Source organism: Centropristis striata, chromosome 20 (genome assembly GCF_030273125.1).
Source record: "Centropristis striata isolate RG_2023a ecotype Rhode Island chromosome 20, C.striata_1.0, whole genome shotgun sequence".
Classification (NCBI taxonomy): domain Eukaryota; kingdom Metazoa; phylum Chordata; class Actinopteri; order Perciformes; family Serranidae; genus Centropristis; species Centropristis striata.
Genome location: NC_081536.1, coordinates 15,323,849 through 15,348,045, shown reverse-complemented (window position 1 = coordinate 15,348,045; position 24,197 = coordinate 15,323,849). Strand labels below are relative to the sequence as shown.

Here is a 24,197-nt window from a genome sequence, read left to right as displayed (position 1 = left end):
TACTGGACACTTTATTATTTAGTTCTGTGTATAAAGTATTTATTTTTCTCTTCTGTTGTACTTTAATTGATTTTGTCCTTAGGCTTGCTCCAAACCAAAATGTATTATACTAGTACAGTGACTATAAAGGCATCTTGCATCTTTCTTGATCAACATCCATCAACTGTACTTAATTTTAACCACTTGTCCCTCGTTTTAACAAATCACTTTAATAATTGGGGTTGAGCCAGATACTTGGATGAAAGGGGTATCTGGTACGGCTTATGTATTTCAAAACTAAAACTAAATTGTATTATGGTTTATTTGTATTTGTAGTGCTGGTTTTTGGTGATGTATATTTTGTTGTTACTTGCTGTCTGCAAGTATCAATTTGTAAGGTTTGACAGAGCTATTTTCCTTCAATTAACCAGTGACATGACCCGGCTCAAAGGAGATGACAAAAATGGGAGAGACGCGGCGTATAGCAGGTATAAAAATAAATTTATTTAAGTAAATAAATACAACCTAAAGTAACACAAGCATGAGGTGTGTATGTCAGTGGTTTCAGTCATGTAAATGTGGGTGTATTGATCATGTAAGGTAGGGTGTTGTGAAGTGGAAATTAATGGAATGCCAAAAAAAACAAAAAACAAAAAAAGTGTGAATGCTGGCGAGGGAAGCGAGAGAGAGCGAGCTAACAGCCAGCTGCCCTTTTTATCCAACTGGAACACCGGGCCCACGTGCTCCAGATCAGGTTGATGGCACCAGCTGATCACCTCGGAAGAAAAACAGTTACCTCACCAGCGTGAAAGAACAGGCGGCTGTCTATTAATTGTTAGTTATTATTTGTCAACCGTGAGTCTGGTTGGCAACCCTTTTATTTTAAGTGTCAATTACTTACTGGGTTGTTGTACTTTAAATAGTTTTGAAGCTTAATTGTGAGTGTGGTCTGTAAATAATAAAATGTAATAAATATTAAATAAAGCAGCTTCTGATCAACCCATGTCAAGTTAAGGTGTAGAATATCAACTTGCAGTAAAGCCCCACCCACGTCCTGTTTAAACAACACCCATTCTGCTTGCTGATACAGATACAGGTAATTTACTTGGTACGGCAACAGATAATGGTGTATTTGCTCATCCCTACTAATAATCAAATTATTTATATCAGTGAATCCCAGTGCCCCAAGAGTTCCCATAAGGAGGTGGCCATATATTATGGTGAAGGTCAACTCACCAGATACATTTTAGATTAATAAACAGATTAATGGATGGACTATAGACTGCATTCAGTGCTCACTGATTTTTACATTTTACACCCAAAATACTTTGGGGCTGCATGCAGTACTTACTTCATCAGACAACTTGTGTGATGCAACTGCCTTACTAGAAAGGCCGCAAGATGGTAACAGATACAATTGCATATTAACTAGGACAAGGAAGTAGTTTCTGTCTTAAGTCTGTCAGTGCTTGGGTTCATGTTGTTTTGTGCTCACTCGCAGACATGGCTGTTCATCTGAGCTTTGTTCTCATCCTCACTGGACTCACAGGTCAGCTATGGGTTATTTTAAAATGATTTCATGTTTTGTTTTTTGTTCCTCCGATCAGATGATGATGAAATGGGGCAGGTTGTTTTACATAATGCTTTAAGCTAAGTGTTTTATTTCCTGTATTGTGGATGTATTATGCAAGATGAAAAATTTAATTTGAAGTCTTTGGAAGGAGCAATACTGTACATCTGTTAAAATGCTGTATTTGTTCTTGTTATAGGAGTTCACAGCATAACTATGGTCAGTCGATTGTCGGTGAAATCAAGAGCTTCGATCACTATCCCATGTCCCTATGAATCACAATACTGGGACAATGTGAAATACTTGTGTAAAGGGACTAATTGGTTAACTTGCTCTACTGAAATTCGAACTGATAAACAAAGCTCAAGAAAGTTTACAATCTCTGATGATAAAATCCAAAGCATATTCACAGTGACTATAAAAGATCTGACAGATGAAGATACTGGTTATTACTGGTGTGCTGTGGAGATTGACAACGATCCAGATGTCAGAACTTTTTTTTACCTATCAGTCACTAGAGGTAAGAAAACCTGAATCATATTTGACCACATTTTGAATTCTTTGTGACATTTGAACAATTTGATGGAAACGCAATAACCCAAATGTGCCATGTTTGAAGGGCTGCCCACAGTTTTCTATTGGATTTTCCCTTCAGGTTTGTCCAGTCTCTATGTGGATCATCAGGAGGTAACAGGCTTTAAAGAAGAAAAAATAACCATCACATGTTACCACAGCAAACCTGGAGAAGCAAAGTGGTGCAGGCTGGGCAGATCCTGTGTGACAGGGCCTTTTGCATCAATGGATGGAACAGCAGTCGTGGCCATCAAATCGGATTTGCAGAGTTTCACTGTGACTATGAGTGGACTGAAGTTAGAGAGCAGCGGCTGGTATTACTGTGTTAAAGGAGACTTACAGATGCCAGTGCATGTGACTGTTACTGAGAGACCGACAACTAGTAAGTATTAATTAGAAAACTATGAAAAAACATGTTAAAGTCCAGCCATTTGGAAATGGTTTTAATAATCTAACAAATACCTGTTGTTTGTTCTCAACCAAATCAACCTACCGAGTGTTTATTAAATTAGCACCCTTACTGCTGGCGGGAGATCAATACGTACTCATACCTAAATGTAACTGTCCCCAATTTAAAAATGTTAACATGAAAAAGCTTTTACGTTTTTGTTTCACAACTACTGCAAAAAACTACAGTTAGGCATTATAAAAGATTTTTTTTTTTTTTAAATAAATGCACATAATGTCTGGAAGTGAGGTACATGTAAATATGACACACAGAAGTTAAGTTATATTACTATAAATAACATTGTTTAGATTTGAAGGAAGCAAGGGTGAATCCTCTCCTAAGGAAATCAACCCTCGACCCATCCTTAGTGGACAACTACAGACCTGTCTCTCTACTGCCGTTCCTCTCCAAAACTCTGGAACGGGCTATGTTCAACCAACTATCCTGCTACCTGCATAGGCACAACCTCCTTGACCCTCACCAGTCTGGTTTTAAGAAGGGCCACTCAACAGAGACTGGCCTTCTCGCTGTGACTGAACAGCTTCACAAGGCAAAGGCGGCCTCTCTCTCATCTGTGGTGGATCTACTGGACCTTTCTGCAGCTTTCGACACTGTGGATCACCAGATCCTCATCTCCACCCTTCACCACCTTGGAGTATCGGGCTCTGCCTTGTCTCTGCTCAAATCCTATCTCAAGGACCGCACCTTCCGTGTAACTTGGGGGGGTTCTGTTTCAGAACCCTGTCTACTCACCACCGGGGTCCCTCAAGGCTCTGTCCTTGGTCCGCTCCTCTTCTCGATATACACCAACTCCCTTGGCTCCCTCATCCACTCGCATGGCTTCTCCTATCATAGCTATGCCGATGACACCCAGCTAATCTTCTCATTTCCCCAGTCTGAAACACATGCAGCAGCACGTATCTCTGCATGTCTGGCCGACATCTCCCAGTGGATGTCCTCGCACCACCTCAAACTCAACCTGGGAAAGACTGAGCTACTCTACCTCCCAGGGAAGGGCTCCCCCACCACTGACCTCCACATCACTGTCCAGAACACAGTGGTTGTCTCCACAGAAACCGCCAAAAACCTTGGCGTAACTCTTGACAACCAACTGTCCCTCTCAACAAACATCACCGTCACTACCAGATCTTGCAGATTCTTGCTGCATAACATCAGGAGAATCCGCCCGTTTCTCACTCAGAAGGCAGCTCAGGTCCTGGTCCAGGCACTGGTCATCTCACGCCTGGACTACTGCAACTCCCTCATGGCAGGTCTGACTGCCAAAGCCATCCGACCTCTACAACTCATCCAGAATGCAGCTGCTCGATTGGTCTTCAATCTTCCCAAATTTTCACACACAACACCCCTCCTCCGCTCCCTCCACTGTCTACCGGTGGCTGCGCGGATAAGCTTCAAGACTCTAGCTCTGGCGTACTCTGCTGCTAACGGTTCAGGTCCTACTTCATCCAGGACCTTGTCAAACTCTACACCCCTGCCCGTCCTCTATGCTCTGCATCGGCCAAACAGCTGGCGACTCCCACCCTGCGTGGGTCAACTCGCCTCAAAACCACTTCCAGACTTTTCTCTGTCTTGGCTCCCAAATGGTGGAACGAGCTCCCCACCGACATCAGGACCTCAGACAGCCTGTACATCTTCTGCCGCAGGCTGAAGACCTATCTCTTCCAACAATATCTCGGTTAAGTCATGGTCACCTAACATATATATATATTAAAAAAAAATTGTATTCTTTTCTCTTCTTTTCTTCTTTAACATACAGCACTCCTTTAGCGATGACAGTTAGCTCTTAAAGTTATGTACTTACTTGATTCCTATGGTCTATGTCTAGTACCATCAGGTTGAATGCACTTATTGTAAGTCGCTTTGGACAAAAGCGTCTGCTAAATGACATGTCATGTAATGTAATGTAATTTGTTTTCACACAGGACATGACCGCTAGTAATACTACTTTCTACACTTCCCCTTTTGCTTTTACACTTCATAATGTAACTTCTGCCTTGGCATACTTTAAAATAACTATGGCATCTAGAGGGCACAGCATAAAAAGGTGTTGTGCAAAATCACAGGGTCATATTTTAGGGGAAGGACTCAAATTATCATAGAAAAAGTATTGTATATCATATTGTATTATATTGTAATATTATATGATTATGCTTTATTTTGTTGTTTTGGATTATAGCCACTCATGCAACAACAAGAGGTTTCTCTACCTTATCACCCACTCCTGATCTCATCCCTGTCACTGGAGACGAACCAACTACCAAAGTTGAGACAAAAAATCGCAGGTCAGTCTTTGCATTTTCATCCAGTATTGAGAAAACTGGCCAGTTTATTGTAAAATCTTTGTATGACTCTGTCTCTCTCTCTCTCTATACATCTTTTTTAAAGATATTCTATTATAAACCAAAGGGTATTATAGCATTGTTTAAAGAAGAACCAGCTATTTGTCTTAACTCATTTTTATTTTGTGCTCAAAATGTGTGATGCAGTGCTTCAGTTTACCACAAGAGTCTCATCATCTCTCTGAGCTTGCTGATCCTCACTGTAATGGTGGCGTTGTTAATCTGGTGTATAATAAAAAAACACAGTAAGTCAAACTTTGAAGTTTGAGCAATCCAATTCAAGCTCAATATTTTTGAAATTCTTGAATAAATTCTTTAAGTTTACATTATTGTGCATTGTCAATTTTATTTTTAACTTTTAGAACAGACCAAAGCAGAATCATCAGCCACAACAATGGTAAGATATGAATTTCCATGTATGTATTTATATGTGTGTGTATATATATAAATATATAATTTTTTTTCCTAACAAAGAAGGCTTAAAGGTGTTGCAATATGGAGATGGAGGTACAATTGTTATTCAGCTTCACCAATAGAACAATGAATTATACTAACATTTTCACAGAAAATATTGCTTTCTTTGTTTTTGGTAAGCTATCTTAACATCTGTTGAATGATGACTACTGCAGTCACTTTTTCACTCATGACAGGACTTCTCCTGTAGTGCCACCATGAGGTTCACTATTGAGTAGATATTCTCAGATTCGTACAGTCATTTAGATAAGAATTGTAATAATGTTTGTCACGTCAAGTCAAGTCAATTTTATATATATAGCCCAAAATCACAAATCACAGATTTGCCTCAAAGGGCTTTACAGACTGTACATGGTACGACATCCTCTGTCCTTAGACCCTCACAGCGGCCAGGGAAAAACTCCTCAAAAAACCCTTTTAACAGGGGAAAAAGAAACCTCAGGGAGACCACAGGATCAACAGAGTAGAATAGAGTAGATAGAGGATGAAGGGGGAGAGGGAGGGAGGATAGAGAGAGACGGTTGAGAGAGAGACAGAGAGGAGCAGGAGTTCTGGGAGGGGCAAAGCAGCAGGGGATGAAGCGCCACCATTGGCCAGTAGTGATGGTGAGTGTAGAGTGGACCAGGAGAGGAGCATTCCCATCTGGGGATAAGATCCACGGCAGTGAGACCAGCAGGAGTGATGCAGAGCAGGACCACAGCTCGACACCCTGTGAAAGAGAGAGCAGAGAAAAGTGCAAGTAGTCTGGGAAAATAAAAGCTTGTGTCATGTATTTTTGGGACACCAGAGAGAGAGAAGAAAAGAGGGGCCCGGTGTCCCCCGACACACTGGGCCTATAGCGGCATAACTAGGGGCTGGTCCAAGGCAGGCCCGGGCTAGGGCTGGTCTCACTCATCCCGAATTATAGGCTTTGTCAAAGAGGAAAGTTTCAAGTTTACTCTTAAATAAAGAGAGGGTGTCTGCCTCCCGTACTGAGACTGAGAGATGATTCCACAAGAGAGGAGCTTGATAACTGAAGGCTCTGGCTCCCAATCTAGTTTTAAGGGCTTTCGGAACCACAAGTAACCTAGAATTTTTGATCATGATGATTTTGCTCTAGAAGGGTAATGTGGGACTATGAGGTCTTTAAGATATGATAGTGGCTGACCATTTAGAGCTTTGTAAGTAAGAAGAAGGATTTTAAACTCAATTCTGGATTTTACAGGGAGCCAGTGCAGCGAAGCTAGAACAGGAGAAATATGATCTCTTTTCTTGGTTCTTGTCAGTACACGAGCTGCAGCATTCTGGACTAACTTGTAGGATTTTTTGGAGCAGCCTGACAGTAGGATTTACAGTAGTAGTAGTAGAAGTAGGAATTACAGTAATCTAACCTTGAAGTAACAAAAGCATGAACTCATTTTTCTGCATCCTTTTGAGACAGGATGTGTCTAATTTTTGTAATATTACGTAGGTGAAGAAATGCAGTCTATCCCCTATCTTTTCCTACAGCAGCAGCATCAGGTCAAATGTCAACGTGTCCAATACTTTGATTTGATTCGGCCCAAATCAGTGGTTATATTCTGAACTCTTTTTCAGTCCCAGGTTCAAAAGTCCATGACAGTTTAAGACATATTATATTATCCTTTATTTAACTAGGTAAAAGTCTCATTGAGATTTAAAAAATCTCTTTTCCAAGAGAGACCTGGCCAAGAAAGCAACATAAAAAGTGACACATTACAACATTTAAACACAGTTAACATAAACAATTAAATACAATTAAATACAAATACAGCCATCACAGTGAAAGAGCCTCGAGTAGAGACTCATATGGAGCAGTCACACCGACCAAGGGAAATTATTTCTTTATCCTTTAGAATCGATTTGAATTCACCTTGATCCTTATTTCTAGTCTTAATCACTGCAACTAGTTGATGATTGAGTCAGGTTTTAGCAGAGATCAAAAACATTGCATTTAAGTCAAACTTCTGCAGAGTTGTGGTAATGTAGTGTAAAAAAAAAGTTGGTCTGGTCACACCATACTGAACATGGTAAACATATCTGCAAATAGTCACACATTGTCATTGTCAGTATTTTTCCATGCACTTTAATATTGACTCATCACACTGCTGTTTGGAAGTACAGCCTCTAGGAGCCACTGGTCAAATGGAAATATAGTAACTTTGTATATCCTAAAAAGAACATGCCTCTCATACTCATACTCCTCTCATATTGTAAACTGCATCACTTAAAATTACACCTCAGAAGTCTGACGTTAGGGTCTGCTTATTCAGCACAAGCTAATGTATAGCTTGACTATTTTAGCAAGCATCATTTTATTTTTTTTAATAAAGTTGTGTTGTAATGTATATATTTTTAAAACTGTACAAAAAACGGTTATGAGATAATCCTCTGACATTTGCTTTGCTCCTTTCACACAGAAAGAAGCAGAAGTAACATACAGTACTGTGAAACAAAAGAGAAAAACATCAAGCCAGGTACCACAACTGCCATGAAATCTAGAAATCAGTAAATGCAGTCCCTCTCAATGATGCATTGCTGTTAAAGGAAATAATCATATATGAAATACAATGTATTTGTTGTTTTCATTTGGTTTGCTTCTACAAACAGAATGAAGAGGATGCGACATACTGTAATGTTGCCTACAAGAGACAATCATCAGGCCAGGTAACCCCAACTTAAAGACACAAGTTCTTATTTCATCAAGTACAGCTGAATGAAACACACAACAAAATGTGTTAATTTGTGTTTAATTCTCTGGCCCAATGATCTGTCCTTTCCACAGAGGTCATGTGCTGAAAGCGATGTGGACGTGATGTACAGTTCTGTGGTCACCATAAGGCAATAAACTGTAAAAATGGTAAGTATTATAAGACATGTCATTTCAAATCATTTATTTGCATTTATTTTTGTCAGGCTTTATAACAATTTGCAACTTCCCTCTTCCTTCCTAAATGTCATATTTGCTTCTGCTCTCTAACAGGGTGAAGCTAAACATAATGACATTATATACAGCATGTTGGCTCAGCACCATCAACACATTTGAATGTGGTTTGTTTTTTTCCACTGGGTGGTTGTCAAGGTGTCAAGTGTATAGTATTCTTCCTTCCCCTTTTTTATTTGTTACAGTTTCACCTTTCTTTAACCCTCTTGTGCACAGTTGCAAAACATTTCAAAGACACATTAACATAATCGTTGATAACATGTATCTTCATTTTATGTTTCTAGTTTGTTTTTATGTTTTTCTATGTACTATATGCATGTCACATTAAACATTTGCAATCTATGTCTGTCTGATTTCTGTTGCCAAAAATTGATCTTAAACCACAGCAGGGAAGTATTAGTAGTAGTATGAATATTAGAAGTATTAGTATTAGAAGTATTATTTTTTGTTATGTCTAGTGCACAGTCCACAAGACTCAGGAGATACACTATAGCTGCATAGATATTTATATAACCAACCAATGTACGACAACTTCCTCTCAGTAGGAGGAAGACAGGTTTGAACTTTGCACATTTTGAAAGTAGATGATCAGTGTCATAGTGCGCTGGATTAAGCCATGTTGTCTGGTCACTCACTTATCATGACTGCTCATGTCACCTTTCTTCTCATCCTCACTGGACTCACAGGTCAGTCACAAGAACAATATTTACTATAGTTTATATACTGTATGCTTCTAATGGTCATGTTAGGAGATGAGAACAAGACAAGTAGTAGCTTTCAGTTTTTTATTTCATATATTTTGGAGATTATAATGTCCAAACGTGTAAAACAACAGCTAACGTGAGTGTGTACAATATGCAGGTTATATATAGAAAGAGTTGGTGAATACAACCGTTTGTTTGTTCTTGTTGCAGGAATTCACAGCATAACAACAGTCAGTAAAGTGTCAGTGAGGACTGGAGGTTCAGTCTCTATTCCATGTTTCTATGAGTCAGAATACAAAAATCATGTGAAATATTTGTGTAAAGGAGCTTTCTGGGTGTCCTGCTCCTCTGTAGTTAAAACAAACCAACACAGTAGTTCAGGAAAGTTTTCAATCTCTGATGACCAAAGCCAAAGAATCTTCACTGTGACTATAAAAGACGTGACGGATAAGGACACGGACTACTGGTGTATTGTGGAAATGAATGATGGGCCAGATTACGGAAAGCATTTTCAACTGTCAGTCACCGGAGGTAAGAACCCTCAAAGCATCTTTAGAAAATGCTTTGTGAAATTTAAACAAATTAGAGGAAACACACAGAGGGCTGCCCAAGAGTTTTAGCACAAAGACAAATTATTTTTGATGCAACAATTACTTATGTTTCTTAAAATAATTTATCCACCAGATATAATTACTGTATATGCAAGAAATATTTGAAACTTCCCCAGCATGCACAAGTTAGTCTCACTGAAGTTTCCATTTCCATTTCAGTTTACGTAATTCTGTTGTTTTCCCTTCAGCTACACCCAGTCTCTATGTGGACCATCAGGAGGTAACAGGATTTAAAGGAGGGAATATCACGATTAGTTGTCGATACAGTAACCCTGGAGTAATAGAGTGGTGCAAGCTGGGCAGTTTCTGTGTGACCGGGCCATCAGGATCAATAGATGGAACAACAGTCACTATCAATGCAAGTGTCCCAAATGTTTTCACTGTGACTATGCATGGACTCATGAGCAGCAGCTGGTATTATTGTGTTAACGGAGACTTACAGATGCCAGTGCATGTAACTGTCAACGAGCAACCCATAACTAGTAAGTATCACTGTACAAGTCATGCCCAATATAAAATTGTAAATAATACATTTCATAATACATTTTCAGTCATTTGTTCATGTTTCGATTTCCTAAAGATGAGATATTAGTATTCAATATGGTCATTTAAGTTTTAAATGTCTTATTTTTGATATTTCACAATCACAGCAACAAGACTTTTAAGCACCTTTTCACCTACTACTGAGCCTCTTTTTCCAGACGATTCATGGTTTCAGGACGGAAAGGACAGGTCAGCCCTCATATTTGCTCACAACTACATTGTTGGACTGTTTAAACAAGTTTGTTTATTTTAATGCATTTGCTCTATTTGCTTTAAATGTATGCTGCAGTGCTCCAGTCGACCTAAAGCTCTACATCATCCCTCTGAGTTTGCTGATCGTCATTGTCATGGTCATCTTGTTCATCTGGTTTATGTTGAGAAGATGCAGTAAGTCTGCTGAATTTGACTTGAACACAGTTCTTAACAACTTCTTCTGCTTGTTATTCAAAAATATTTGACCATAAATGAAGACTACTGTGCACTATTGAGCATTGATACTTAAATGGGTCCTTGTCCTTTATTTTTAGTGCAGACTGAAGCAGACTCATCAGCCACAACAACAGTAAGATATGCTGATTCATTTACAAAGAACACACTATCATTTGCTTAGCTCAATGATACAAAGCGAAACATAAAAACATTCATACATAAGATATATATATTTTGTGTTGCCATTCATGCTCTGCCCTTTGCTCCTTCCACACAGGCTGAACAGGAAGTAACATACAGTATTGTTAAGACAAAGAAAACAACGTCAGACCGGGTAAGGCTTTTGTGTAAATTATTGGGGCTGAAACTTGTGTTTCTTTCTTTCTTTTTCAAGCAACTTTACTCAGATTCTATAATTCCTTTGAGCTATTTATCAGTCAACTTTATGGTAATTCCTCTGATAATGTGCATTCAAAAAAGAAAGTATTCATATGAAATGATTCATGCTTTCATTTTGAACAAATGTGGTCATGTTGATAAAGGTCTAGTATATATATAGAAGTATAGTTTATAGTACGGTGTATATCCTTTATTTAAATGACTTTTCTGCTTCTTCATCAGGCTGAAGAGGAAGTGACATACAGCAATGTCAATCACATGACAAAAACTTCAGACAAGGTATCCGTAAACCACTGAAACCACAACTTGTATTACACAATACAAGTGCACAAAAAGTTATTTAAACACCTAAAGAGCATTTATTATTTTGTCATACACATTTTTCATAGAAATAATCCATCTATATTGATGGCAATGTCAGTCTGCCTGTCCACCGACATATCACAACAGCTATTAGATGGATTATCATAATATTTGGTAAAATCATTCCTGTTGCCCAGAGGATATCTGTCTATTACTTTGGTGATCCCATAACTTTACATTTGGCGACATCATCAGGTGAAAATGTGCAATTTCACTTTCAGGTTATTTGCAATGCTACTTTTGATCCCACAATGGGGAAATTCAGGAGGAAAATCAGAATTGAATATAAATTCAGAAAAAAGTAAAAGAAATAAAAGGTCAAACACATCGAACAGACAGAAATGTCCTTAAACATATGCAATAAACACGGACGAGTCACAAACAAGTGCAAAGATGAGCAAAACAAGTAATAAAACATAAAGTGGCCATATTATAAATTTAATTGCACAATCCATTTTTTTTATGTTCAATGCTGCTTTTAGTGCTTGTACTTTTTTTAATCTTTTTTTTTCTTAAGTTATTTTTAAATTGTTCTATCCCGGGTCCTCAGGTACAATATTTTACATCCCATGTATGAACATGTGCCTAATAGGACAAATAGTTCCTTGAATACCTTGAATTTACACCCTCAATTAAGACAACGATTATCATAAACATTCCTGCTATGAGCCATGAGTATGTTACCATGGTCATTGTGGACATATTTAGCATGCTGACATTAGCATTTAGCTCAAACAGAACTCCAAAAGTAGTGACTTTGATCTTCATCCCTGATTGTCTTTTTTCTTTTCTGCAACAGGTTGAAGCAAACGATGATGATGTAACATACAGCAGGTTGGCTCAGCACGAACAAAACCTGTAAATGTTACCCCCTCCCCGACACCTTATCCGTTATTTTATCACTTTTTTAGATGATGCAATGCAACGTGTTGTCATTATTTCTTTGGAATTGCAATAACTTCTTACTTCTTCTTTTTTTCATTCGGAGTGCTTACACCTTTTCAGTTTTTATATTCCTCCTGCATAGCCAGAAAACAAGTCCTGACCTTGGCCTGATACCCCAGAAGTATAATTTAAGATGATTGCAAAATCAATCTTACAAACCTTCTTCAGCTAAAGGGATGTTCCCCAGAAGCATTGACAACAGCACTCTCACTCGTAGATAGGACTTACCCACTTGTAGAGGGTTTTACTGTTTTTCTTCATTTCAGTCTGTATTATTATCATGTCTTTTAAGCTATATATTTGATGTAAAATTAATGTTATTGTTGAATGAAAAAAAAATACAATTAAACTGTTTAACAAATACATTCAACACTGTTGTCAAACTGTTGTCATCATCTCCTCTCCCTCTTCTCCTCTAATATATTAATCTTTTCTGGCTGAAATGCCACTAGCCTGGTGTAACTTTTTAGAAACAATATCTACTTTTTTTTAATTATTTATTTATTGTGCGTGTTTGATTTATATAGGTTTGACATAGAAATTATCAAGTTAAATATAGATGAAGTGCACATTCATGAAAATGATCGGAATGGCCACAACTTTATATTGGGTTTAATCTGCGTTTAAGACAAATGTCTGCCTCGAGCAGCTGGTAAATCAATGAAGGTTTACTTTGTTAACTCTTTCCATGGGTCTCCTCTATGGTACCTGAAAAAAAAAATGTTTTTGATTTGAAAACAATTTTCAATATAAAAAAGAAACAAATGTCTTGTACATAAAAAGTTATAATCACTGATATGTACAGTTGCAAGAAAAAGTATATGAACCCTTTGAAATAACCTAGTTTTCTGCATTAATGTGTCATAAAATGTGAGCTGATCTGCATCTGAGTCCCAGGTTTGGACAAACACAATGCGCTTAACCTAATTCCATGCAAACAATTATAATATTCTTTGAACACATCCATTAAACATTCATAGTGATGGTGGAATAAAGTACTACAGTGCATTGTTGCTTGATAGATACCTTACCAAGGAAGTATTTCATTAAAATGGTTCATGCTTATTATTTTAAGGTGTTTCTTCTAATAAACTACTGTATATCTTTTATTTAAATAGCATTTGGTTTGTGCCTTAATTAAGTCTGAAAAGGAATATATCGCAATGTCAAGCACACAGAAAGAACTTAGTCCTAAACCACTGAAACCGCAGCTTGTTGACTCAAATCGCCTGAGATTATTATCGGTAAAGTTTTCAACAAAAGGGGTTCCTCCAACGTAGCCCTAAACCACTGAAACCTAGAAACATTATTTTAAAAAGAGATTAAACTCTTTATCGATCTGTTTGTCTGTCTCAGAGGTCAGATGATGTCAGGGCCGGTTCTAGCCCATTGGCTGCCCTAGGCGATATTGAGATTTTGCGCCCCCCCAAACGTCAACCATGAACAGTGAAAGAAAACACAATTTTAATTAAACTTTAGAACTAATGTCTGAGATGAAAATACATACCTCTATACTGTGCTTTCTTGTCCTCCTCCACTTTTCTTCGTTTTCGCCCCTGTGCACCAGACAGTTTGGTCCTTTTCATTTTGCTAGTTGACCTTCTACGACCGTTAGCGTGATCTAGTTCTAGTGTTTTGTGACTTGCAACTGCATCGTCATGACGAGTGACGACACCTATGCACGTATCATATTTTATATAATATAATATTACATTTTCATTCGAAATATGGGTTGGGGCATGTTCATTTAATTCAATGAGGGTTTTATTGCCCATGCTTTTTAAAAAATGTTTCGTTAATCAATGTTGTTAAAACAAAGATGTATGCTTAAGGGCGCCACAAGGGGGCGCCCCCTGCCAATTTGGCGCCCTAGGCAGCCACCTTGGTGGCCTGTAGGAATAACCGGCCCTGGATGATGTGGACGTGTTGCACAGCTCTGTTGCTCTTAGTGTTGAGAAATGTGTATATAGCAACAATCAGGAAGTAAAACATTAGTCTGTCATTGCTCTGGTTGATATAGTTTAATCTGATTTACACATCAATATGGCTGCTCTTCTCAGCTTTCTTCTCATCTTTACTGGACTAACAGGTCTGTCAAAAAGGTCATGTTACCATTTAGGTATTTTTTAAAGCCTCTTGTTCTTTAAATGACACATAGGTTTGTTTTTATAAAAGGCTATAATTAACTGTAATGTAAATATATGTAATTTGTGAATCAACAGTTATTATTAACATCTATATTATACAGGTCAAGTGAAAGTATTATTCATGAATATATCATAACGTTGTATTTGTTCTTGTTGCAGAATTCACAGCTAAGTGATAGCTTTCAGTTTTGTATTTCTATATTTTGAAGATTATAACGATCAAACATGTAAAACAACAGCTAATATGAGCTTGTATAATAGGTCATATAAAGAAAGAGTATATGTTCGTGAATACATGTTCTTGTTGCAGGAATTCACAGCATAACAACAGTCAGTGATGTGTCAGTGAAGACTGGAGGCTCAATCTCCATCCCATGTCTCTATGGCTCACAATACAGAAACCATGTGAAATATCTGTGTGAAGGATATTATTTTTCCTGCTGCACTTATGCAGCTAAAACAAACCAACAAAATTCCAAAAAGTTTTCAATCTCTGATGACAAAAGCCAAAGAATCTTCACTGTGACTATAAATGATGTGAGCGGTGCGAACACTTATTATTGGTGTGCTGTGGAGATTAAAAATGAGGGAGATGTCCGACAGTATTTTCACCTGTCAGTCACTGGAGGTAAGAACCCTTAAACCATCTCTCAACTAATTTCAAATTCTTTAACTTGTAAATCTCTGAAGGAAAAAACGCTTATTCTTTGCTTCAGAAACGGATTGTTATTAGGCTCCCTACATTTATTTTTGTTGAATTTGTTTCCCTTCAGATCGACCCAGTCTCTCTGTGGACAATCAGAAGGTAACAGGATTTATTGGAGGTGATATAACCATCAATTGTTACTATCACAATTCTGGAGAAATGAAGTGGTGCAAGCTGGGCAGTTCCTGTGTTACAACGTCATCAGGGTCAATTGGTGGAACAACAGGGACCATCAATGCGAGTGTCCCAAATGTTTTCACTGTGACTATGAGTGGACTGAAGTTAGAGAGCAGCGGCTGGTATTACTGTGTTAAAGGAGACTTACAGATGCCAGTGCATGTAACTGTTTTTGGGAGACCTTCCATCAGTAAGTGCTATAAGTATTTTGAATTAATAAATACCTGTCAAAACAACAATGTACATGTTGAGTTATTACATAAGTGATATAAGCATTAATAATAATTGTTGTAATACAGTGGTAATCACAGTGCTGTTTTGAATTATTACCACAGCAAAACCTTTGACACCCACTCCTGAACACGAGAATCTCACCCTTGTCTTTACAAGCGAAGCACCCACAGCTCAAGGTGGATACCCAAGGTCAGCAGCCTTTACATTAACATACAGTATTTAGAGAAATGTGGCCATTTAAGAAAAATAATCATTTTCATTTTGTGCTTAAATCTTCATTCTGCAGTCCTTCTGACCACTTAAAGATTTTCAGCATCCGTCTGAGCGTGTTGACCTTCGCTGTAATGGTGACATTGTTCATCTGGTTCATAGTCAAAAGATACAGTAAGTAGATGCTGAACTGATAAAACTAATTAATTTTAAGAAAGACAAATATGGTTATTCTAAAGAAATTTGTTTCAAATGAGAACTCTTGTGCATTATTGTCATCAAGCATTGAGACTAAGTTATGGATGTTTTCATTGTCTGTTTTTTAGAGCAGGCAAAAGCACAATCATCAGCCAGAGAAACGGTAAGATTTGTGGAAGAATTTAAATTTCCCAGTATAATCTTTAACAGAGAAGTCTGCATTACACTGGGGATAAAATTGTCATTTCTTTGTTTCTTACGGTTATACTGCACCCTTTTTTTTGCTGTTAAGAAGATACATCAATCACAACCACACCTCTACAAAGCATGTCTTTGATCAGAGACATGTATTTTAGCACTGAGGGAGGTCCTGTTAATAATCTAACATAATGTCCTTTGATAAACTAACTGTAGATGACGTTTGTTTTTCTCAACACAGGCTGAAGGGGAAGTAAGATACGTGAGAAATACTTCAGGCGAGGTAACCCTTAGTCGTTAAAATCATCACTTGTATTACACAATATTTTTACACAAAAGGACGTTAATTGTTTCAACACACAGCAGTACTTACGTAAATGAAACAAATTTGAAACACATCAGAAATGGAAACTTTCATATCTGTCTTTTTGTTTTCTACCCAAAGGTCCCATGCAGAGAGGGATGATGCGGCAGAATTATAAAGCTCAGTGGTTCAAGCAACAGATAAAGGGTAAATTCTAAGTTACACAATCGCAGTTTAAAAAAAACATGAGAAATGTGTTTCTGTATTTTCTACATTTTTTATGCTTTGGATTGCACACTTCTTTGTTCTTTCTTCCTCAGTTTGATACTGTTTGTGTGTGTTTGTGTGTATGTGTGTGTGCGCGTGTGTGTGTGTGTGTGCGTGTGTGTGTGTGTTTGTGCTCTCCAACAGGTTGACAACGTCTCAGCAGTTGTTTGTTGTTGTTGTTTTACTTTTTCCAGACAATAATATCCATCTCTGTACAGTTGAAAAACAAGACAAAGAGGCACTGAACCGTCTGGTCATAAAGTCATAGTGTATACTCCCCATGTGTTTTAACTCGTTTTTTATGTAAATGCTGTTTTCTGTCCTCTACAACTTAATGCACAATTATATTGCACATTTTCAGAGTGAATAATGATGTTTAATGTAACCAAATAAAGATTACCAGCTTCGAGAAACATAACTATTAGTGAGAGACTTTAAATTAAAATTTTATTCTGCAGTCCTTCTGACCACTTAAAGATTTTCAGCATCCGTCTGAGCGTCTTGATCTTCGCTGTATTGGTCACCTTGTTTGTCTGGTTCATAGTCAAAAAATACAGTAAGTAGATGCTGAATTGCTTAAACGAACTAGTGAAAAAAATGGTTATTCTGAAATATTTAGCTTGAAATAAGTACTATTCATTAGAGCATTAAGAGTAAGTAAAAAACATTTAATGTCTCTTTTTTTACATAAATCATCAGACACAATGGTAAGATTGTTGTTAAGTATATCATCTAATCTTTTTTTAAATTCTTGCAGCAAATAATATAGGCCCTATTTGTTTTGTTTTTTCTCAACACAGGCTGAAGGGGAAGTAAGATACATGAGAAATACTTCAGGGGAGGTAACACTTATTCTTGAAACCATTGAATTACACAATATTAAAGAGTAGCTAAACACCCAAGACACTATTTTTCTGCCGAAAACAATACAAAAGGTATTTAGTAGTGTTGTTGATTGAGGTCCAAATCTTGACAACTTTGTGCAAAGTATTTGAATTCTGCATGTTGTGTTATATGCGTAGTGATCGCCCTCTACTGGGTGAAACGCGGCTATTGTTGAAGGAAGGTGATGTAAAGGTTTGATCAGGCTTTTTTTCTATTTGGGGGTTGAGGCAAAACTCTGAGGTTTAGTTCCTCTGTAAAGTGTGCATGGGTACATTTATGATTATTCAAAAAAAAAAATTAACCACAGTAGTAATTAAATGAAATGGATTTTTTTTTTTTTATCTATCTGTTCTTTACACAGAGGTCTCAGGCAGGGAGTGATAATGTAGAAGGATCATGAAGCTCTTTGTTAAAAGCAATAGGCAAAGGGTAAATATTAAGATACACAACCCCAGTTTGACACTTTACATAAACTTTTAATTCAGCATTTCCAGACCATGTTTTTCATTTTTCTTTTGTCCTCCAATATGTTGACACGCAAGCAGCAAGTTGTCAGCAAGTTTTTTTTTTGTTTGGTTGTTTTTAGCTTTGCCATGCATTTGTTTCTACCTCTGCATAGATACAAACACAACAAAGACACACTGACTTGTTTGTTTCACAGCAAGTCCTTAAGTTTACATGCAGTACTTGTTGGCCTATACTGGGTGTAAGAGCCATATTCGTCATCAATCAGTTGCTGTATTTTCCTTTATGTGCCACTGGGTGTCGCTGTCCTGTCGCCCATGAGCGCAGGTATAAATGTATGTCGGTTCACCTTGTTGGGTGTGTTTGACCCCGGAAGGGCACATGGTTCTTGACCACCGTGGCGGCCGCATGAGATGCTTTTGTTCATGGAAAGATACCGGGATATGTATTCACTGTGCAAAGATGGAAAATAAATGGATCCTATGCAGCACAGAGTCATCGGATGGTAAGGAGCCAGTCGCATCAGCCAGGTCACGCCTGGGAGTGAAACACCTTTAAGCTTGGTATCAGATCAAGCTTCAACACTGGGTTTACTGCTCTTTCTCATTAGCCATGGATTCAAAATATGATCCAGATTTTATATTCAAGATTTTCTATGAACTCATACTGTATTCTAGCCATGTTATTGATTATATTTTATTTATTTTTCGTATGAATTTACTGTTTTAATTTCTTAGAAGGTTATTATCAGTGCACTGTAGGGTTATGGAAGGGATGGTGATGTTCATAAAGCCTTATTTTTGTTATTATAGTATTAGTGAGTGGAGGACTGCATTTTGTACACTTAATTTGTAAATTATGTAATATTAAGTTATTATATAATTATACATGTTGATAACTGCTATTTTCTTTTCAAAGTCTGAGTCCACTGAATTTGCATTTTTTTTGCACATATTGGAGCCATATGTGGTGTTCTATTTATGTACATATAGTTGTGTAACTCTTTAGTGTAACTGTACTTAGGTGTGTACTGTGCAATTGTGCACACAGAACGTCTGTTTTTCCAGTCCAGTTTTTCCAGTCTCAAACAATAAACTTTATGGTCCCAACATACATAGAACAATGTTGATACAGGGGTGAACACAGAAACAAGGTATACATGTAAAATAGGTCCATTAATATCGATGGATAAAAAAATGAATTAGTAACATAAGATGTGTGACAACGCAAATATGAATAATAATTAAGAAATGTTAAATAAAACATTGTAAAGCCTAAAGGTTAGGCTATATAACAGCTTTGTTGTTATTACATTCACAAATAAATTAAATGTACTGATTGATATGGACAGTCTCTGTAAAGTTTTTTAAAATTAGGTTAAATCTGTACTGTGAATTTCTGTTTGTGCTTCATTGACTTTTAGGATTTGAGACTGTGATTTTTGCTATCTTTCCTCTTCCCAAGTGAAGAGGTGGTGCCCCGAGGATAAATGTAAATCATTTAAAGTGTTAAATATTAATTTAGTCAATTTCTGATAGCAAAATTGACCTAAACTAGCTTTTACCCCAACAAGAGGATGCAGCATACTGTAATGTTGCCTACAAGAGACAATCATCAGGCCAGGTAACCCCAGCATAGAGACACAAGTTCTTATTTCATCAAGTACAGCTGAATGAAACACACAACAAAATGTGATGTGATGTACAGTTCTGTGGTCATCATAAGGCAACAAACTGTAAAAATGGTAAGTATTATAAGACATGTCATTTTAAATCATGTATTTGCATTTATTTATGTCAGGCTTGATAACAATTTGCAACTTCCCTCTTCCTTCCTAAATGTCATATTTGCTTCTGCTCTCTAACAGGGTGAAGCTAAACATAATTACATTATATACAGCATGTTGGCTCAGCACCATCAATACATTTGAATTTGGTTTGTTTTTTCCACTGGGTGGTTGTCAAGGTGTCAAGTTGGTAGTATTTTTCCCTTTTTTTTTTTTACTTGTAACAGTTTCACCTTTCTTTAACCCTCTTGTGCACAGTTGCAAAACATTTCAAAGACACATTAACATAATCGTTGATAACATGTATCTTCATTTTATGTTTCTAGTTTGTTTCTATGTTTTTCTATGTACTATATGCATGTCACATTAAACATTTCTAATCTATGTCTGTCTGATTTCTGTTGCCAAAAATTGATCTTAAACCACAGCAGGAAAGTATTAGCAGAAGTCTGTGTAAATGTGTTTTTTGTTATGTCTAGTGCACAGTCCACAAGACTCAGGAGATACACTATAGCTGCATAGATATTTATAGAACCAACCAATGTACGATGACTTCCTCTCAGTAGGAGGAAGACAGGTTTGACACATTTCGAAAGTAGATGATCAGTGTCATAGTGCGCTGGATTAAGCCATGTTGTCTGGTCACTCACTTATCATGGCTGTTCATGTCAGCTTTCTTCTCATCCTCACTGGACTCACAGGTCAGTCACAAGAACAATATTTACTATAGTTTATATACTGTATGCTTCTAATGGTCATGTTAGAAGATGAGAACAAGACAAGTAGTAGCTTGTATTTCATATATTTTGGAGATTATAATGTCCAAGCGTGAATAACAACAGCTAACGTGAGTGTGTACAATATGCAGGTTATATATAGAAAGAGTTGGTGAATACAACCGTTTGTTTGTTCTTGTTGCAGGAATTCACAGCATAACAACAGTCAGTAAAGTGTCAGTGAGGACTGGAGGTTCAGTCTCTATTCCATGTTTCTATGAGTCAGAATACAAAAATCATGTGAAATATTTGTGTAAAGGAGCTTTCTGGGTGTCCTGCTCCTCTGTAGTTAAAACAAACCAACACAGTAGTTCAGGAAAGTTTTCAATCTCTTATGACCAAAGCCGAAGAATCTTCACTGTGACTATAAAAGACGTGACGGATAAGGACACGGACTACTGGTGCATTGTGGAAATGAATGATGGGCCAGATTACGGAAAGCATTTTCAACTGTCAGTCACCGGAGGTAAGAACCCTCAAAGCATCTTTAGAAAATGCTTTGTAAAATTTAAACAAATTAGAGGAAACACACAGAGGGCTGCCCAAGAGTTTTAGCACAAAGACAAATTATTTTTGATGCAACAATTTACTTATGTTTTTTTTTAATTAATTTATCTACCAGATATAATTACTGTATATGCAAGAAATATTTGAAACTTCCCCAGCATGCACAAGTTAGTCTCACTGAAGTTTCCATTTCCATTTCTGTTTACGTAATTCTGTTGTTTTCCCTTCAGCTACACCCAGTCTCTATGTGGACCAACAGGAGGTAACAGGATTTAAAGGAGGGAATATAACGATTAGTTGTCGCTACAGTAACCCTGGAGTAATAAAGTGGTGCAAGCTGGGCAGTTTCTGTGTGACCGGGCCAACAGGATCAATAGATGGAACAACAGTCACTATCGATGCAAGTGTCCCAAATGTTTTCACTGTGACTATGCATGGACTCATGAGCAGCGGCTGGTATTATTGTGTTAAAGGAGACTTACAGATGCCAGTGCATGTAACTCTTAACGAGCAACCTACAACTAGTAAGTGCTATAAGTATTTTGAATTAGTTAATACCTGTCAAAACAAGAATGTGCATATTGAGTTTTTTATTACATGAGTGATATAGGCATTAATTATTGTTGTATTACAGTGGTAATCATGGTACTGTTTTGAATTATTTACACAGCTACCACAGCAAAACTTTTAATAACCTTGCCACCCACTCCTGATCTCACCCTTGTCTTTACAAGCGAAGCACCCACAGCTCAAGGTGGATACCCAAGGTCAGCAGCCTTTACATTAACATACAGTATTTAGAGAAATGTGACCATTTAAGAAAAATAATTCATTTGCATTTTATGCTTAAAATTTCATTCTGCAGTCCTTCTGACCACTTAAAGATTTTCAGCATCCGTCTGAGCGTGTTGACCTTCGCTGTAATGGTGACATTGTTCATCTGGTTCATAGTCAAAAGATACAGTAAGTAGATGCTGAACTGATAAAACTAATTCGTTTTAAGAAACACAAATATGGAAATTTGTTTCAAATGAGAACTCTTGTGCATTATTGTCATCAAGCATTGAGACTAAGTTATGGATGTTTTCATTGTCTGTTTTTTAGAGCAGGCAAAAGTACAATCATCAGCCAGAGAAACGGTAAGATTTGTGGAAGAATTTAAATTTCCCAATATAATCTTTAACAGAGAAGTCTGCATTACACTGGGGATATAATTGTCATTTCTTTGTATCTTATGGTTATACTGCACCCTTTTTTTGCTCTTAAGAAGATACATCAATCACAACCACACCTCTACAAAGCATGTCTTTGATCAGAGACATGCATTTTAGCACTGAGGGAGGTCCTGTTAATAATCTAACATAATGTCATTTGATAAACTAACTGTAGATGACATTTGTTTTTCTCAACACAGGCTGAAGGGGAAGTAAGATATGTGAAAAATACTTCAGGCGAGGTAACCCTTAGTAGTTAAAATCATCACTTGTATTACACAATATTTTTACACAAAAGGAAATTAATTGTTTCAACACACAGAAGTACTTAAATGAAACCAATTTGAAATACTTCAGAAATGGAAACTTTCATATCTGTCTTTTTGTTTTCTACCCAGAGGTCCCATGCAGAGAGTGATGATGTGGCAGAATTATAAAGCTCAGTGGTTCAAGCAACAGATAAAGGGTAAATTCTAAGTTACACAATCGCAGTTGAGAAATGTGTTTCTGTATTTTCTACATTTTTTTATGCTTTGGATTGAATACATTCTTAGTTCTTTCTTCCTCAGTTTGACACTGTGTGTGTGTGTGTGTGTGTGTGTGTGTTCTCCAACAGGTTGACCACGTTTCAGCAGTTGTTTGTTGTTGTTGTTATTGTTGTTGTTGTTGTTGTTGTTGTTGTTGTTGTTGTTGTTTTACCTTTTCCAGACATTAATATCCATCTCTGTATAGTTCAAAAACAAGACAAAGAGGCACTGAACCGTCTGGTCATAAAGTCATAGTGTATACTCCCCATGTGTTTTAACTCGTTTTTTATGTAAATGCTGTTTTCTGTACTCTACAACTTAATGCAAAATTATATTGCACCTTTTCAGAATGAATAATGATGTTTAATGTAACCAAATAAAGATTACCAGCTTCGAGAAACATAACTATTAGTGAGAGACTCATGAACTGCAATGACTACCTGCAGCACTGGAATAATATAATGTTTGACAACGTGCAGAAAAGGCTGCATATAAAACATTGTTGTATAGTATAGGAAGCTAATAGCCTTCTGTCATGTTTTAATAAATTAACACATTTCAGTCAATATTTTTCAAGTGTTGGTCTTTTGGTCTCAAATGAAATTGCAGCTGCATTGATAGTCATACGAAGCATCCAATCAATTTCAACCGTCTTACAGATGGAGGAGATTTTAACTATTGCAATAGCCATTGTTAGATATAAAAGATAATAAAAGAGGGTTCAAGGTACAGAAGGGGGGTCAGACCTAATGAACTGATCCTCCTTAATCATGTAAATCAGGGAAGTGAGTTTTGAACCCGGAGATCTCTGTAACTGCACATTTCTTGATGTATTTTAATAAAGTTATGTTAAACTGGAAACTTAGACGTCTCCTGCTCATCATTCCCCATTCAAACGATCTGCGCAGAAAAATAGGTGAGGATTTTGGTGTTGGTGTCAAATTATTAAATTTTAAAGGTTTCCTCAAGCTATTTTTCTAACAGACTTAAGCGGATTTATTTTTAATAAAATGGTGACTTAGGCAATCTGTTTAACATGCCTTTGTGACTTAAGCAAGATATGGTAACACTTTATTTTGAAGGTGTCTACATAAAAGTGACATGAGCGTGTCATAAACATGACATGGGATGTGTCATGAACATTAATGACACTTTGAAGTAACATTAATGCTCATGATACTTGTCATGTCATGTTCCTGTCAAGCTTGTGCGACTCTTATGTAGACACCTTCAAAATAAAGTGTTACCATATCTTGC

General features: G+C 37.1%; 3 protein-coding genes across 3 annotated transcripts; all 3 read left to right on the top strand.

Moving 5' to 3' along the window:
* The first annotated feature begins 1,421 nt into the window (after nt 1-1,421).
* On the top strand, nt 1,422-12,676 carry LOC131993910 (uncharacterized). The gene is made up of 18 exons (XM_059359984.1): nt 1,422-1,528; nt 1,749-2,069; nt 2,205-2,504; nt 4,768-4,873; nt 5,078-5,175; nt 5,293-5,327; nt 7,822-7,878; nt 8,012-8,068; nt 8,187-8,223; nt 8,960-9,031; nt 9,260-9,580; nt 9,849-10,142; nt 10,311-10,392; nt 10,493-10,590; nt 10,731-10,765; nt 10,910-10,966; nt 11,254-11,310; nt 12,194-12,676. The coding sequence occupies exons 1-18, from the start codon at nt 1,483-1,485 to the stop codon at nt 12,254-12,256; spliced, it is 2,136 nt and encodes a 711-aa protein (XP_059215967.1). The 5' UTR covers nt 1,422-1,482; the 3' UTR covers nt 12,257-12,676.
* A 1,358-nt stretch (nt 12,677-14,034) lies between these two features.
* Nucleotides 14,035-15,995, top strand: LOC131993909 (uncharacterized). Its single transcript, XM_059359983.1, has 5 exons — nt 14,035-14,428; nt 14,797-15,114; nt 15,260-15,559; nt 15,705-15,792; nt 15,890-15,995. The coding sequence occupies exons 1-5, from the start codon at nt 14,383-14,385 to the stop codon at nt 15,993-15,995; spliced, it is 858 nt and encodes a 285-aa protein (XP_059215966.1). The 5' UTR covers nt 14,035-14,382.
* Nucleotides 15,996-20,571: 4,576 nt separating this feature from the next.
* Nucleotides 20,572-22,293, top strand: LOC131993908 (CMRF35-like molecule 1). The gene is made up of 5 exons (XM_059359982.1): nt 20,572-20,617; nt 20,838-21,158; nt 21,430-21,723; nt 21,870-21,966; nt 22,065-22,293. Exons 1-5 carry the CDS (start codon nt 20,572-20,574, stop codon nt 22,168-22,170), a joined length of 864 nt encoding a protein of 287 aa, XP_059215965.1. The 3' UTR covers nt 22,171-22,293.
* Nucleotides 22,294-24,197: the final 1,904 nt, after the last annotated feature.